General features: G+C 39.7%; 1 protein-coding gene across 3 annotated transcripts in view; it reads right to left on the reverse strand.

Moving 5' to 3' along the window:
* The window catches only part of LOC121440948 (ATP-binding cassette sub-family G member 3-like), a 67,481-nt gene that overhangs the window by 49,938 nt on the left and 3,724 nt on the right, over positions 1-13,819 (reverse strand). For all 3 annotated transcript variants that reach the window (XM_041642017.1, XM_041642016.1, XM_041642015.1), the window contains exons 2-5: positions 6,872-7,092; positions 4,481-4,540; positions 3,804-3,918; positions 3,282-3,434 (exon numbers count right to left, since the gene is read on the reverse strand). In XM_041642017.1, coding sequence (XP_041497951.1) covers positions 3,282-3,434; positions 3,804-3,918; positions 4,481-4,540; positions 6,872-7,074 — 531 coding nt within the window. In that variant the 5' untranslated portion in view covers positions 7,075-7,092. The remainder of the gene's footprint in view (positions 1-3,281; positions 3,435-3,803; positions 3,919-4,480; positions 4,541-6,871; positions 7,093-13,819) is intronic.

The following is a 13,819-nucleotide window of genomic DNA, read 5'->3' on the forward strand; positions in this document are numbered from 1 at the left end:
TATGGATGAAGAGTAAGTACTTGGGAGTAAGGAACTACCTAATGTTCTGTTAAAAATGCTGTGGTGAGAAAATAGTTTTATGGGTATGCTGTTGTAAACACTAAGAAGCCCAGTGGGCTGGTATTATCAAGTGTACGATTATTCTGGCTATTCAGTCAATCTAACACAGTAACCAAATGTTGCTTCTACATGTCTTAAATCAAAATCTTGTGAAAGGTTGAAGAGAAGTCTTATCATCGAAAAGCATTTGCCCTACAAACCTAAAGACTGGGTTTAATCTCTGGAACTCACAAATGAAGCTATATGCAGTAGAATGCAACTGCAATTCCATCAAGATGTAATTATAGTGAGCTGAGAGTTGAATCAGGAGCAGAATGTGTGTAGGGCATCAGCAGAACAAGACAGATGCTGCCTGAAATACAAGGTGGGAGGAGAGAACAGCCTGATGAAAAAGGTGCCCTATGACCTCCATGTGTGTGCATGTACACATACACACATTTGGGAGCATTTTGGGATCAGGTAGAAACCTGATATAAGGAAAACTCCCATAAATCTATAAGGACAACCCCAGCTAAGATTCCTAGCAATAGTGGATAAGTATCCTGAACTGCCCATCTCCTATAATCAGATTGGTGACTACCCCAACTATCATTGGAGCACGTACATTCACTAACTGATAGAAAGAGACATAGAGATCCACAGTGAAGCACTGGGCCAATCCTGTTGAGGAGAAGGAGGAAGGATTATATGATCCAGGAAAGTCAGGGTCATCACAAGGAAACACATAGAAACACCTCATGAAGTTTATTAGCCACTTGAGCAAGAAACTGTGCTTGCCTGGACTGCTTGATGCTATGCTGTATGAACTGGATATTCAGGACACACAGAAAAATGACTGCTGAACTTGCCTAAAGGTGAGATGATCCTCTGGGGTTCCTGCTTCATGAAAAAGTCTGCCTGACATTCTGCAGGACAAAGAAGAAAGTAACTGACAAAGTGCCAGTATAGGTGGAACTGTCTTTAAAATTTCCTGCTTGATGGAAAAGTCTGCTGGATACTATGGGCCTGTTGGCTGAAGATGGATGCCCCAATGACACAGAAGAACTTTGGGTGACTGTGCAGGCAGTGAGATGTCTCTGTCAATTTTAGAGTTTTGGAAGTTGCTTACAATGCATGTCCTGTTTACTTACGTAATATTATATCCTTCTTGAGTCTTTGATGCAGTTGAAGAATACATAGTTATAGTTTCCTTAAATTATGATAAAAGATTAAATAGATATAAAAATTGTAACTGTAATTCTTACTTGAAACCTTTTTTGTTATATTTAATTTGACTGTGTTAAATTTAAAACCCTTCCTTTTTATTTAAAGAGAAAAGGGGAGGTGATGTGGGATTCCCCTCTGTGATTGATTAATAATTAATCTGTTTCAGCCAGTTGCTTAGCAGAACAGAGCTAGGCAGGGAAAACTTAACTGAATGCTGGTAGAAAGAAGGCAGAGTCAGGGAGCAGTAATGGAGCCGATGCTAGAAACAGACGCTTTGAAACTTTGCTGATAGGCCATGACTTCATGGTGATGCACAGATTAATGGAGATGGGTTAAATTAAGATATTAAGAGTTAGACAATAAGAGACCAAATCTAGTGAGCTAAGCAGTTATTTAAATAATATAGTTTCTGTGTGATTATTTCAGGAATCTTGGTGGCCAGGAAATGAACAACAAGCATCTCTTACAACATCTTCTAAATGCATTGATGTCATTGTGAGAGTCAGGATGGTGTGGAGAACACAAGAAGAGGGAAACAACCTTAATGTTGAAAAACTCTAAGCATATAATAAATTAAATGCCTGATCAGGTTATTTCATCAGTGCAGTGCTATTGTAAGAACATTTGGGGAATGTGAATAGTTGTAACCTGTCAGGGCTGACGTTATCAAGATTTTGCTCATTTTGATAGTTAAGAATGGAATTGTTAAGAAAAGCAAATGTCCTTATTTTTCATGGCTAAAAAAGAGTATTCTGGGATGAAACACTTTTCAATATTCTTTCTAATATGTCAGTAAGAAAGTAGCTTATACAATAGTCAGTTGTGAAGCTCACCATTTATCCATTACCCTTCCTAATCCTGTACAAGTCTCAACAGGAAGCATAACTTGATTCATTTATTGGTTCATTTGCCCAGGGTTGTATCTATCAAACCTTACACAGGGTCTGGGAATAAATAAAAGTAGAAGATGAGGAATCAGGGGCAAGGGCAAAGTGTACCCTAGTTTCTGGCCATTTGCTAAGATAAAAGGTGAACAAGTAGCCTAAGTGGTTTTATTTTGACACACAGTTCTAACGGATAGTTGACCATTGCAGGGCAGTCAGCGCAGAAAGCTGATACAGCTGGCTACATACAGTCCAGAGCACAGAGAGGATGAATGCATTTATGCCTGTCATTCAACTCACTTTACCTATGCTCACGACACCCAGGACCGAAACCCAAAGAATGGTGTTGCCTAAGTGAATTAGGTCTTTCCATGTATCTTAGCTTAAGAAAGATAATCAGATGCCTTGTCTGATTTCTGACAAACAAAATTGTCCACAAGTCAACCTGACTATAATTCCTTATTGAGACTCTCTTCTAGAAGATTTTAGGTAATTCTAGACTGTGTCTAGTTGACAGTTAAAACTAGCAACAACAGACAGGATGATATAAAAATACAAAAAGACAGGCTAGAAAAAACAGTATGCAGTAACATTAGAAGTAAATGCTAAGAGGCCAAGGACAACCCTGGAGGGGAATAAATACAGAGTAAACACAGAGCCAGAGTTCTCCATCTCATGTCCTGTGTCTGTCCAGAAGCACATTCTGAAACAACAAGGGACAAGTCCTCTTTGGGAAGAGACAATAGACAGAAGAAAACATTTGTTCAATTCTCTAATGAATCAGGAGTTTAAGGCTGAGGGAAGAGGATGCTCACATGAGGAACACTTGGAAATGGCCATGTGAGGAACACTCTTCCCTACTGGGTCATGCTCAATTCTCAGGTATAGCCATTGTAAAAAAAAAAAAAAAGGCTTCACATCTCAGTTTCCACTCTACAGCATGTAACCAGTCACTTACCCATTAATACAGAGAGCAGCCACATTGACCACACACATTATATGGAGCTGTTGACAGAGGGTCATATATAATCCATACATGAATCTCTTATTTCTCTCTCTCTCTTCTCTTGCTCTCTCTTCCTTTCCCTCTTTCTTCCCTCCTCTGTCTTTCAAGATTTTTCTTCACATTACCTTGACATTTGCCATTTTATCCAGACACAGAAGTTCAAGGACCTCATTAACTCGTCTTCTTTTTTCATCTCTTGTCATAGTCATTGGCAGTCGAAGAGCAGCTGAGAACTCTATGTTGTCTCTCACTGTCACCGTGCGCATCACCACGTCATTCTTAAGGTTAAGTGGAAGTTTAATTACAAATAGTTACCAACATGACCATCACTCTAAAATATATAACCTGGTCACATATAAAGCACACCCAATGCTCTACTTAAAATTATTCTTTCAGGTTCACTCTTTTCAGGTACAGAGGCTGATGCAGTAACTTTCATTCCCCTCCCACTTTCTTTCCAAGTAGTGCACAGAAGTTTTGGTGACTGCTACCAGCAATTATTTTCAGAAAACAACTTCTAAGCAATGGAGAAAGTAAGACCTATATATGTGTCATATACCCAACTGAAAACACACAAATCTATAAGTTGAGCATCTAACCACACAGAATTAGAGGAAATCTAAAATTACAAACCCAGCAGTACTTACCTGTGGCACATAACCAGAAGCACATGTGAAATTAGCAGGTCGAGGTTTTCCATTTATCAAAATATCTCCCGATAATCCACGTGGATCTTTCCTTGCAGCTAAGACATCTAATAACCTACAAGGGTTACATATGTTGTGTGGTTTACTTCCTCCCTTCAGTAACAGCAATCAGCTCTCAGATACTCAGAATAAAAATGCTGCATGAGTTTAACTGAAGTCACGCACACGCAGACACACACGCACACACACACCTTTCTGATCAGTGTGTGCTCTAATACAGCCCAGAATTACGAATGTAATTCACATGACCTCCCCTCCCAGGGATCTGACCTTGGGGACTCAAACTGGTAATGTGCTGCTGTAGTTTGAGAATTATCTTTGGTGATATTTTCTTGTCCCCAGAAAACTTCTACTTCACCTTCCCAATTTTAATACTATCTCCCCCACATTAAATAATAATATGACCTGACACCGTATGCCAATCGCTCTATCATTTCCTATCAGTAAAGTGCTCTATCTTGGTTGAAAATTAGGAAGCATCCTCCTGCACATTGTAACCTGTACTTGGGACCAGAATAGATACACCCACACAATATTTAAATAAGTCCCATAGAAGTGATTTTTACAGCACAGAAACTGGATACAAAGAGCTTGCATATGATCTCTGTTATACTCACAAAGCTCTGCTCCCATCTTGAGGACCCATAATAGCATTGAGGCCAGGTTTCATGATCCCACTGTAAACACAAAATCATACTCGTTAATTTTTTGACTTAAAAGAAGTTATATTTCCTTAGGGTCTACTCTGAATATGCTATTGACATTGCATGAATTTGTATACAGAAAATAAGCACAAACTCATAGGGAAAATAAAATATTAATATAGGACTATTATTTATTTTTTTAAATGATTAATTTATTTTTTAAAAGAAAACCCTTTTCTCATTTTACTTATCTATCCCAGTTCCCACTTACTCCCACTCCCTCCACCTTCTCCCTCCCCATCTCACTCCCCATCCATTCCTCAGAGAGGGCAGGCCTTTCCATGAGGAGCCAACAAATTCTAGCACATTGCTTTGAGGCAGGACGAAGAAACTTTCCACTATATCTAGGTTGACCAAGGTATCCCTTCAAAGAGAATAGGTTCCAAAAAACAAGTACAAGAAATAAGGATAAATCCTGGTCCCATTGCTAGTGGCCTCACAGTCTGCCCCAGCCAAACAACTGTCACCTGAGGTCTATTATTTAAAAAGATATTCAATTTTAATGCTGATTCATCAGAAAAAAATGCCTCAGATATCACAAAACCCCTGGTGTTTATTATTTAAAGATCAGTCTTTTTTGAAACATGTTGCATCTAAGTTCTGTGTCCTTAAAGCAAGTAGCAGATTCTCAGGAGAAATCCATTACACATACAGTCTTTATGTGTCAAGCAAATAATAGCTTCTTGCTAATGTTTTGATGAGCAGTATAGTCATATAGCCATGCTTGCTGCCTCTAGACCTCGTAACAAGTAACCAGTGATTCATGGGTTATCAGTAGTATTGTTTATATTATTAAAATAGGATAAAACCACAGTCAAGTTAAATTTAAAATACCATAAAGAAGCACCCAAAGGACAGGAGAGTGTTGCCAAGTTTAACACTCAAAATAAATTAAAAGAAAACAACTTTATTCAAAATAGAAAATCTAAATACACTCCTACAAAATTTTGATTTTCCTCATTGATAAAGATATTAGAATATGCTCAGTCTAGGACTGGAAGACATCCCTTAAGTAGAGGACATTATTTTCTGGTGTATAGGTACAGCACAAATACACACTATGTCCAAGAAACTGACTGATTCAGAGTAGTGAATATTCAGATGAAAAAGGCATATTCTTATAGAAAACATAGCTACATTCACATTTCTTATTTCATATTCAGACAATGTGTCAACCATTTGTCCTTCCCATTTCCTTCTTAGTAAGAAAATGATGGAAGTTCTAGATGGAGGAGCAGAACCAGTACCCAAGAACAGAGGCTATGATTGGGGTGGGGAGGAAGAGTCTATGCAGACTGCACGAGGAAATCTTGGTATGTGTGCTCCTTCCTTAGCATGTGTTTGTAAACATGGCTTCTCTAAGTCTTGGAAAAAATGTGTGGAGTGTTGGCTTTAGCTCTTTTTAGCACTTAATAAATTTTGAGAAAATATTTGAGGACCCAGACTTTCTGCTGTTAGGACTTCCTCATTGCTTCCATCTCATCACTGGTAACTGACCCAGTCAGCTTGTTCTAAATTCTCACTTTGGTTTTGGGAGGGATGTGTGCATAGATGTGTACACAATTCTGTTATACATTCTAATTTCTAGGAAATAATTCTCAACATTTCCTCTGTTTCCTTTGACTTTAATAGTATGTCTTTGATACTGTATTTTCATCCCTTATTTTATTGAATTAAAATTATTTCTCAGGGCTTTTGTTGCTGTTGTTTTGGTAGTATGTCTAAGGGATGTATCAAGTTTGTTTGTGTTTTCAAAGAACCAGCTTTTGTGCCATTCATCCTTTATGTTGTTCTTCAGTCTCCACTGCATTAATTTCACTGTGATTGTGAATCTATCCATCTGTGATCATGTATCTGTCTGTCTATATAACAATGTGAGGCTGGGAGGGTTCATTGGTTGAAGTGCTTGCTGTGCAAGGGTGAGGACCTAAATTAAACCCCCAGAACTCACATAAAGTTGGGTGCAGTGGTGACACCTGTAACTCCATGCTCTATGGAGATATGGGAGACAGAGGCAGGAGAATCCCAGGCCACTTGCAGGTGGCTGGCCTGGCTTACACTGCAGTGAGCAATGAAGGACTCTCTCTGCTACATGGTAGAATGTGAAGATCAATGTTCAACAGTGTCCTGTTATTGCCTTGTGTCAAGGTGTGCCATAGCATTCACACATCTACACACATGAACATGCATACATATACACTTGTACACACACAAACACACACATACACAACTTATTGACAACAGAGAAAGTCTGTATTTGTTGGAAAGTTGTTCAATGTTGTGGTTTCTAGTTCATGCACATACTTGATATTTGATAGTCTTTCTATCACACATGGTTTTTTACAAAATGGAAGGCCACAATGCACTGTTTCTTGATAACTGATGTTATGAAAACTTAACACAGCCTCTCCAGTCAATGTCTTCAGGTCACTGGTGTCTATTCCAGGAAGGTCATTAGGATTTCTTTCTATCATTGGGATTGCAACAGGGTCATTATCGGAAGACATCTTGAGATGTCTTCCTTCCTGTAGAAGGAAAGGCAACAGTAAGTTGATGGTCCATACAAACAACAACATCACACGAAACAGCACACTTAGGGATTGTTTGATTGTTTGAAACTGTGCAGTCAAAGACAGATTCCTTCCTGATGAACAGTACATGTCACTGTGATTCTCTAAGGACCCGATGAGAAGCAGACATAACTGAGTACAGACTCCCCTTAGACACCAAATTCCTAAGAAAGAAATGAGACCTAATAAGTAGAGTATAAATGCTATACACAATTAATAAAGGAAGGCAGGAAAAGATGGGGGGGAGATTTGTCTTACTTCAAAAGCATATTATTATTAATAAAGTTCAGAGGCAGAATACATGACCACCACTACCACATGCCCTGTGTGTGTGTTGCATTATGAGGTATAACATAATAACAAGTTGCGCTTGCACAGTGAACAGGATATTTCTGACTATTTCCAGCTTCAGATCACATCTCTGGTTATCAGGCATCTTCAGACAGGGAAGAAGATGAACTGCTGGCAAAGACATCATCATTGCTGTAATTGGTATGTTTAAATCTAGGATTACTTAGGTTTTAAAATGACAGGGATTAGGGACTCCAAAATAGTAGCTAAGCAGCTTAAGTCTTCCAAGTAAAAAGAATACAAATAAAATTTAAATATCCAATTTCACAATTTATTGTCTGCTTTAAGGTAAGTCCTTAAAGCTAGTGAAAAAATTTAAAATACCATCTTCAACACAGCCAGTTTTCCTTTCTAATATCTGCCATCTTGAGTGGTGTGCTCCTGCCTGTGAGGGACCAGTGGCACAGGCAAGCCTCCTCCAGGAGCATCCTTAAAGTAGACAGAGTGGGAGCAGCTGTGTGAAGAGCTCTGATGACCTCCAAACCAGCCAGAGTTGAGGGACAGCAGCAATGAAACAAACCCAGCCCCTTCCTGCCATAAGCCATGAAAGTCACCCAAGTACAGGGCCTACTCCAGAAAAGGAAGGAAAACAAAACCTGCTAAACACATCTGTCAGATGCTCTGTTATGCTTGAGGATACTTATTAGCAGTCTGTCACCAATCAAATGTGGAGCTTCAGAACAATGACATCCTCTAAATCCCGTGCCTTGAGATCCAGAAGGCTGAGGCTTTGGTATTTCAAACAAACCAAACAATTGAGCTAAGGCTCTGCCACATCAGTGTGCTCTGCTTAAATTTTGATTGAAGAATGTTAAACCTCTCTTGTTCAAAACTGTTATGCATAATTTCAATTATAAATTTTTAGGCATGTCAATAAACATGATCAAATATTCCTCAAGTGAGAACATAGGAGGGTCATAAGTAATCCAGACTGTGAATAGCAATTATTAGTAATATAATAATTGATCACTACATTCAAAGACAGAAAGGAATTTCAGATGTCTTTTCACAGGATGCAATCTATTTTTAAATCAATAATAATTAAGATTTCAATAAAGGCATTTATCAAGCATTTAAACACTAATAAATTAACAAGGAAAACTAGAGAAACCCACAACTGATACTGAAATGAAATCCATTCTGAATGAGAATTACCATATGGAAAAGGAATCTCCAAGTTGGAAAGAAAGAGAGGTACACGAGAGCATAAGGCATCTGCAGGACTTGACTAAAGAATTCGAAGTTTCTATACAAGAACACCTGTGACAGATGATACAGAAGACAAGAGCACATAGAGAAACACTGGCCTGGGCCTGAGAGCACAGGTCAGTGCATGTGAGGCCAGCCAGCAACTCCAAGTTGAAACAGGCTGCACTGGTGACCACAGGCTGGCAGGAGACACCTACTACTCTCCTAAGACTTTAATCCAGCATGGGTATTCATAAATGGATTCATCCTGTCCCCACTGCCCACTCCCAAATAACTGACTCAGAGGTTAAATAAATATGAATTATAAATGCTTGGTTGATAGCTCAGGCTTGTTACTAGCTAACTTTTTCACTTAAATTAACCCATATTTCTATTTATGCTTTGCCATGTGGCTTATGACTTGTTACCTCATTTTTTACACATCCTGCTTGCTTGGCAGCTGACTGGCTTCTCTCCTGACTCTGTCCTCCTTCCCATCATTCTGAGTTTGACTTTCTGACATAACTTCCTGCCCAACTACCAGCCTCTCAGGTTTTTATTAACCAATGAGAGTAACACATTCATAGAGTAGAAATGATTTGTTCCACTGCAGATATTTGACCTGACACTGCTCCTTCATGGCAGAGCAGTACTGAGGATAAACTCACTTAATCAATCACTGTCGTGGGGATACCATGTGAAAAACATGCATAGATACAATTACGTCACCCACATGTCAGATTATTGAATAACAAGGCATTCATAAATGGCATCAACTTTCTTGTCTTTAATTTCCCAAGCACTTTTGTTTCTTCTGAGGCTTATTGTTTTTGGCAAATGTAAATTATTTCCTTCCAATCCTAGTGACCAACAATGTCTCTCAAATCTCAGACTGCATTGAGAATACAATACAGTGTCACCCATAAAGGCTTACAGTGATGCAAGGGTTAAAGCAGAGCTGTGGAAGGGAAAACAGAGCTGATACACATGCAGCAGAGAGAGCTGTTCTGGAACAGGGTGGTCAGTAAATACTCAGTTGGTTCAAGGTACAGTGTCAGTTCAAGATAGAGAGATGGTTTATGACGCAGATTGCTTCAAAGCACAGGGCTGACTCCGGACTGATGGAGGAAGGTCATTGGCTAATAAAGGAGCTGCCTTGGCCCATTTTATTGGTTAGAAGATAGGTGGGAGGAATAAACAGAACAGAACGCTGGGAGGAAGAGGAAGTGAGCTCAGACTCCACAGCTCTCCTCTCGGTAGCAGACGCCTGAGAGAGACGCCATGCCCCGCTCCTGGGCAGACACACGCCATGAAGCTCCGACCCAGGATGGACTAGACTAGAATCTTCCCGGTAAGACCGGTTCTCACAGATTATTAGAGATGGGTTGATCGGGATGTGAGAATTAGCCTGTAAGTGCTAGAGCTAAAGGGCCAAGCAGTGTTTAAAAGAATACAGTGTCCATGTAATTCTTTCGGGGCATAAGCTAGCCAAGCAGGCAGCCGGAATGCTGGGGACGCAGCCCCGCCGCCCTTATTACTACAAATGGCGCCCATGTGGACAACTGCTTCCACATAAAGCCTGAGACAGCTTGGGAAGTAATTCTAGAACAAAATGAAAGCATTGTGCCTGGTTTCTTGGTAGCAGCAATTTCTCGGTTCTGCTCTGCTTGCTAGAGGCAAGCATGCGCTTTCTTCTAAGAGAAGCTTCCTTACTCAGCTTTAGCTGCAAAGCCTGCAGCTCATTAAGAGGTCCTGCCACAAAACACTTAAACGGTGTTGAAGAAAAGCTGAACGCATGCTTTTCGGTTTTCAGCCGTAGCAGGAAAAAAGCTGCGCCATTTAAAAATGCCAGCTTTCTGGGCTGTCCTGCCAGGGCAAACTCTGACTCTTTTACGCAGGTGATTCGTGCGGTTTGCAAGCACAGGCTGCTGAATCTCGCTTGCTGGCAGGGACCTTGAAATGCCATAGAGTAGTGGCAGTAAACATGCCTACAACCGGTACCTCAGCCATGAGGCTGGAAAGCGAAGGAATGGGCTGGATCCAGCCGGCAAAGCCACGGCTTTAGTCCTACTGATATTGCTTGGTAAATTAAAGACTCAAGTGGTCAGAAAAAGAGAGATATACAGTAAAGAGAGATTCAAAGACAAAGAAAATTTCTAAATGGTTTACTGTGTGTTAAAAATATATGCAGACTAAAAGTTGAAGTTCTTAAAGTAAAAAAAACAAAAAAAAGGAAGAGAGTTGTTGTGTGTGGTAGTACACATCTTTAATCCCAACACTTGGAAGGCAGAGGGAGATTGACCTCTGTGACTTCAAGGTGTGGTAGCACATGCCTTTAATCCCAGTGCCTAGAAGGCAGAGACAAACAGATCTCTGTGAGTTCAAGGTGTAGTAGTGTACACCTTTAATTATGAATGCCTCTGAGGCAGAGTCAGGTGGATCTCTGAGAGTTCAAAGACAGCCTGGTCTACAGAGTTACTTCAGGTCAGAGATACAGAGAACCTGTCTCAAAAAGCAAAGAGTTAAAACTAAAAATAAACAAAATAGAGGTTAAAACAATGCTGCACAAAGATGGAAAATACACAGAGAATTTTGATACTGTATGCTATTATGCTCTCTTTAAATTATTTAAATGCTGAGGAAGGAGCAACAGATGCTAAAAGATATTTATTTATAAATGCTGCTGAACTAATCCAACATAGATATTTTGATGCCTTGACTTTGAAATTTGGATCTAAGGACATGATGCTTTGGAAAGGAGTTTCTTATTTTGTTTTCACAGAGGATGACACCCTGTTCATTTCTTCTATTCTGATATGGTATGATGGACCATGCCCTCCTGAAGGGTTGTTGTGAACATCTTCAGAAAATTGCTTCGCTCAACTGCCAACTGAGATGAAACTAGCACACAGGTTATACCATGAAAGACCTAATTAACGACGCCCCCATTCAGCAGGAAGCAGTCTGGAGAGAAAAAATTGTGCCCATATTCCCAAATAATGTTTCTAAATGTTCTTTTACATTTAAAGGGGGATATGATATAGATATGAATAATTTGCATTAGTATAGATTTTGCTTTATTGATAGAGATTTAAGGTCAATTTTGTTATAAGTGTTTCTGATTTTGATTAAGGTATTGTGATTGTGTAGTTCATTTAAATATGTACTGTATAATTAAGAAATATAGGTTGTTAATGGATAATCATCGATAATAGTAAATAAAGCTTGTAGTCATGTTAGTTAGATTTTCTAGATATATAGAGATATATTTTAGATAGACATTCTTCATGTCTTTCAAAGATTACAGAATAGGACATTTAATGTTTTAATAACTGAGGACTTTTCATGACAATGAGACACTCTGCTCCTGGCAGTACCAATGTACTTCAAGAGGAAGATGGGCATCGAAGAGGCACCTTATGGAGTTTGATAGCCATTTGGGCAAGAAACTGCTCTTGCCTGGACTATTGCATAAACTGGACACAGAGAACCCACAGAGAGAGGACTACTGAACTTGCCTGAGGTGAGATGATCTCTCGGGGTTCCTGATTCATGAAAGAGTCTGCGAGACATTCTGCAGGACACAACAGATAGTGACTGAACTGACTTTGAATTTTCCTGATTTATGGAAATGTCTGCTGGATACCATGGGCCTGAAGGCTGAAGATGGATGCAACAACGGTACAGAGGAACTTTGGGTGACTGTCCAGGTAGCGAGATGTCTCTGTCATTTCTAGAGTTTTAAAAGTTGCTTTTTTCTTGTTTGCTTAGGTAGTATTGTATCTTTCTGGAGTCTTTGATGGAGTTAAGAATAGTTAGTTATAGTTATAGTTTTCCTTAGCTATGATAAAGATTATTGTAACTTTTACTTGATAACTGTTTTGTTATATGTAATTTTGCTATGTTAAAGTTAAAGCCTTTTTTTTGTTTAAACCGAAAAAGGGGAAATGATGGTGGAAGGTCATTGGCTAATAAAGGAACTGCCTTGGCCCATTTTATTGGTTAGAAGATAGGTGGGAGGAGTAAACAGAACAGAACGCTGGGAGGAAGAGGAAGTGAGCTCAGACTCCACAGCTCTCCTCTCGGGAGCAGACGCCTGAGAGAGACGCCATGCCCCGCTCCTGGGCAGACACATGCCATGAAGCTCCGACCCAGGATGGACTAGGCAAGAATCTTCCTGGTAAGACCGGTTCTCAAAGATTATTAGTGATGGGTTGATCGGGATGTGAGAATTAGCCTGTAAGTGCTAGAGCTAAAGGGCCAAGCAGTGTTTAAAAGAATACAGTGTCTGTGTAATTATTTCGGGGCATAAGCTAGCCAAGCAGGCAGCCGGGGTGCTGGGGACGCAGCCCCGCCGCTCTTATTACTACACCGGACATGGGGGTCTGAACAAATGGGAGCTCAAGTCAGACACTTCAATTAGGGCTGGTCATGTGAGCAGAAGGCCTGGGGACAGAGTTAAGAGTTTGTTTCTTTTTTTTTTTTTTTTGAAGTGATGCATACAATAGATGACCCAATGATGGCTTGGCGGATATGAACCAAGTGAAGGCACTGCAGCCCCCATTGCTCTGGTGTTTAAGATAAGCACACAAGCTTGGTTTCTCAGAAAAGATCTTCAAACATCCATGGGTTTAGGTGCTCCTGGCCTGTTAGGTTTATAGCTAGTGTAAACAGAAGTTTCTGTCCCACCCAGTAGTGCAGTCATTCAGCCCCTAAGAAACACAGATAGGCTTACATTAATTATAAAATATTTGACTGGTGACTATTCTCTCATTTTCCTCTTCCAATAATTCTCTTATTCTGGTTGCCCTGCCTATATTTTCTTCCTGGCTATTGGCAAATGAGCATTTTATTAAAATAATATGAGCAAAAAACTTTTACAGTGTATAAGAGCAGTGTCCCACGACCAGGTAGGAATAATTTGTTTGCATTGTTTGTATTAATGAGTTATTTATCAATCTATGCCTTACCATCTGTGCTAAAAAGTTGCACACATAAGGTACAGAGCCATTTTGGTTTCTAAAACTGACTCATAGTGCAATTTGTGTGCAGCAGACAGGAGCTGAGAACTTTGAACCTGAGTAAAAGAAATACTCAGTTTTCACAGCTTCTTCCTTATTGCACAGAATCTGAAAATGCTTAG

The sequence above is a fragment of the Microtus oregoni genome, unplaced genomic scaffold, assembly GCF_018167655.1.
Source record: "Microtus oregoni isolate MIOR12 unplaced genomic scaffold, Mior012 000072F_ref0000427, whole genome shotgun sequence".
In the NCBI taxonomy this organism is placed as follows: Eukaryota; Metazoa; Chordata; class Mammalia; order Rodentia; family Cricetidae; genus Microtus; species Microtus oregoni.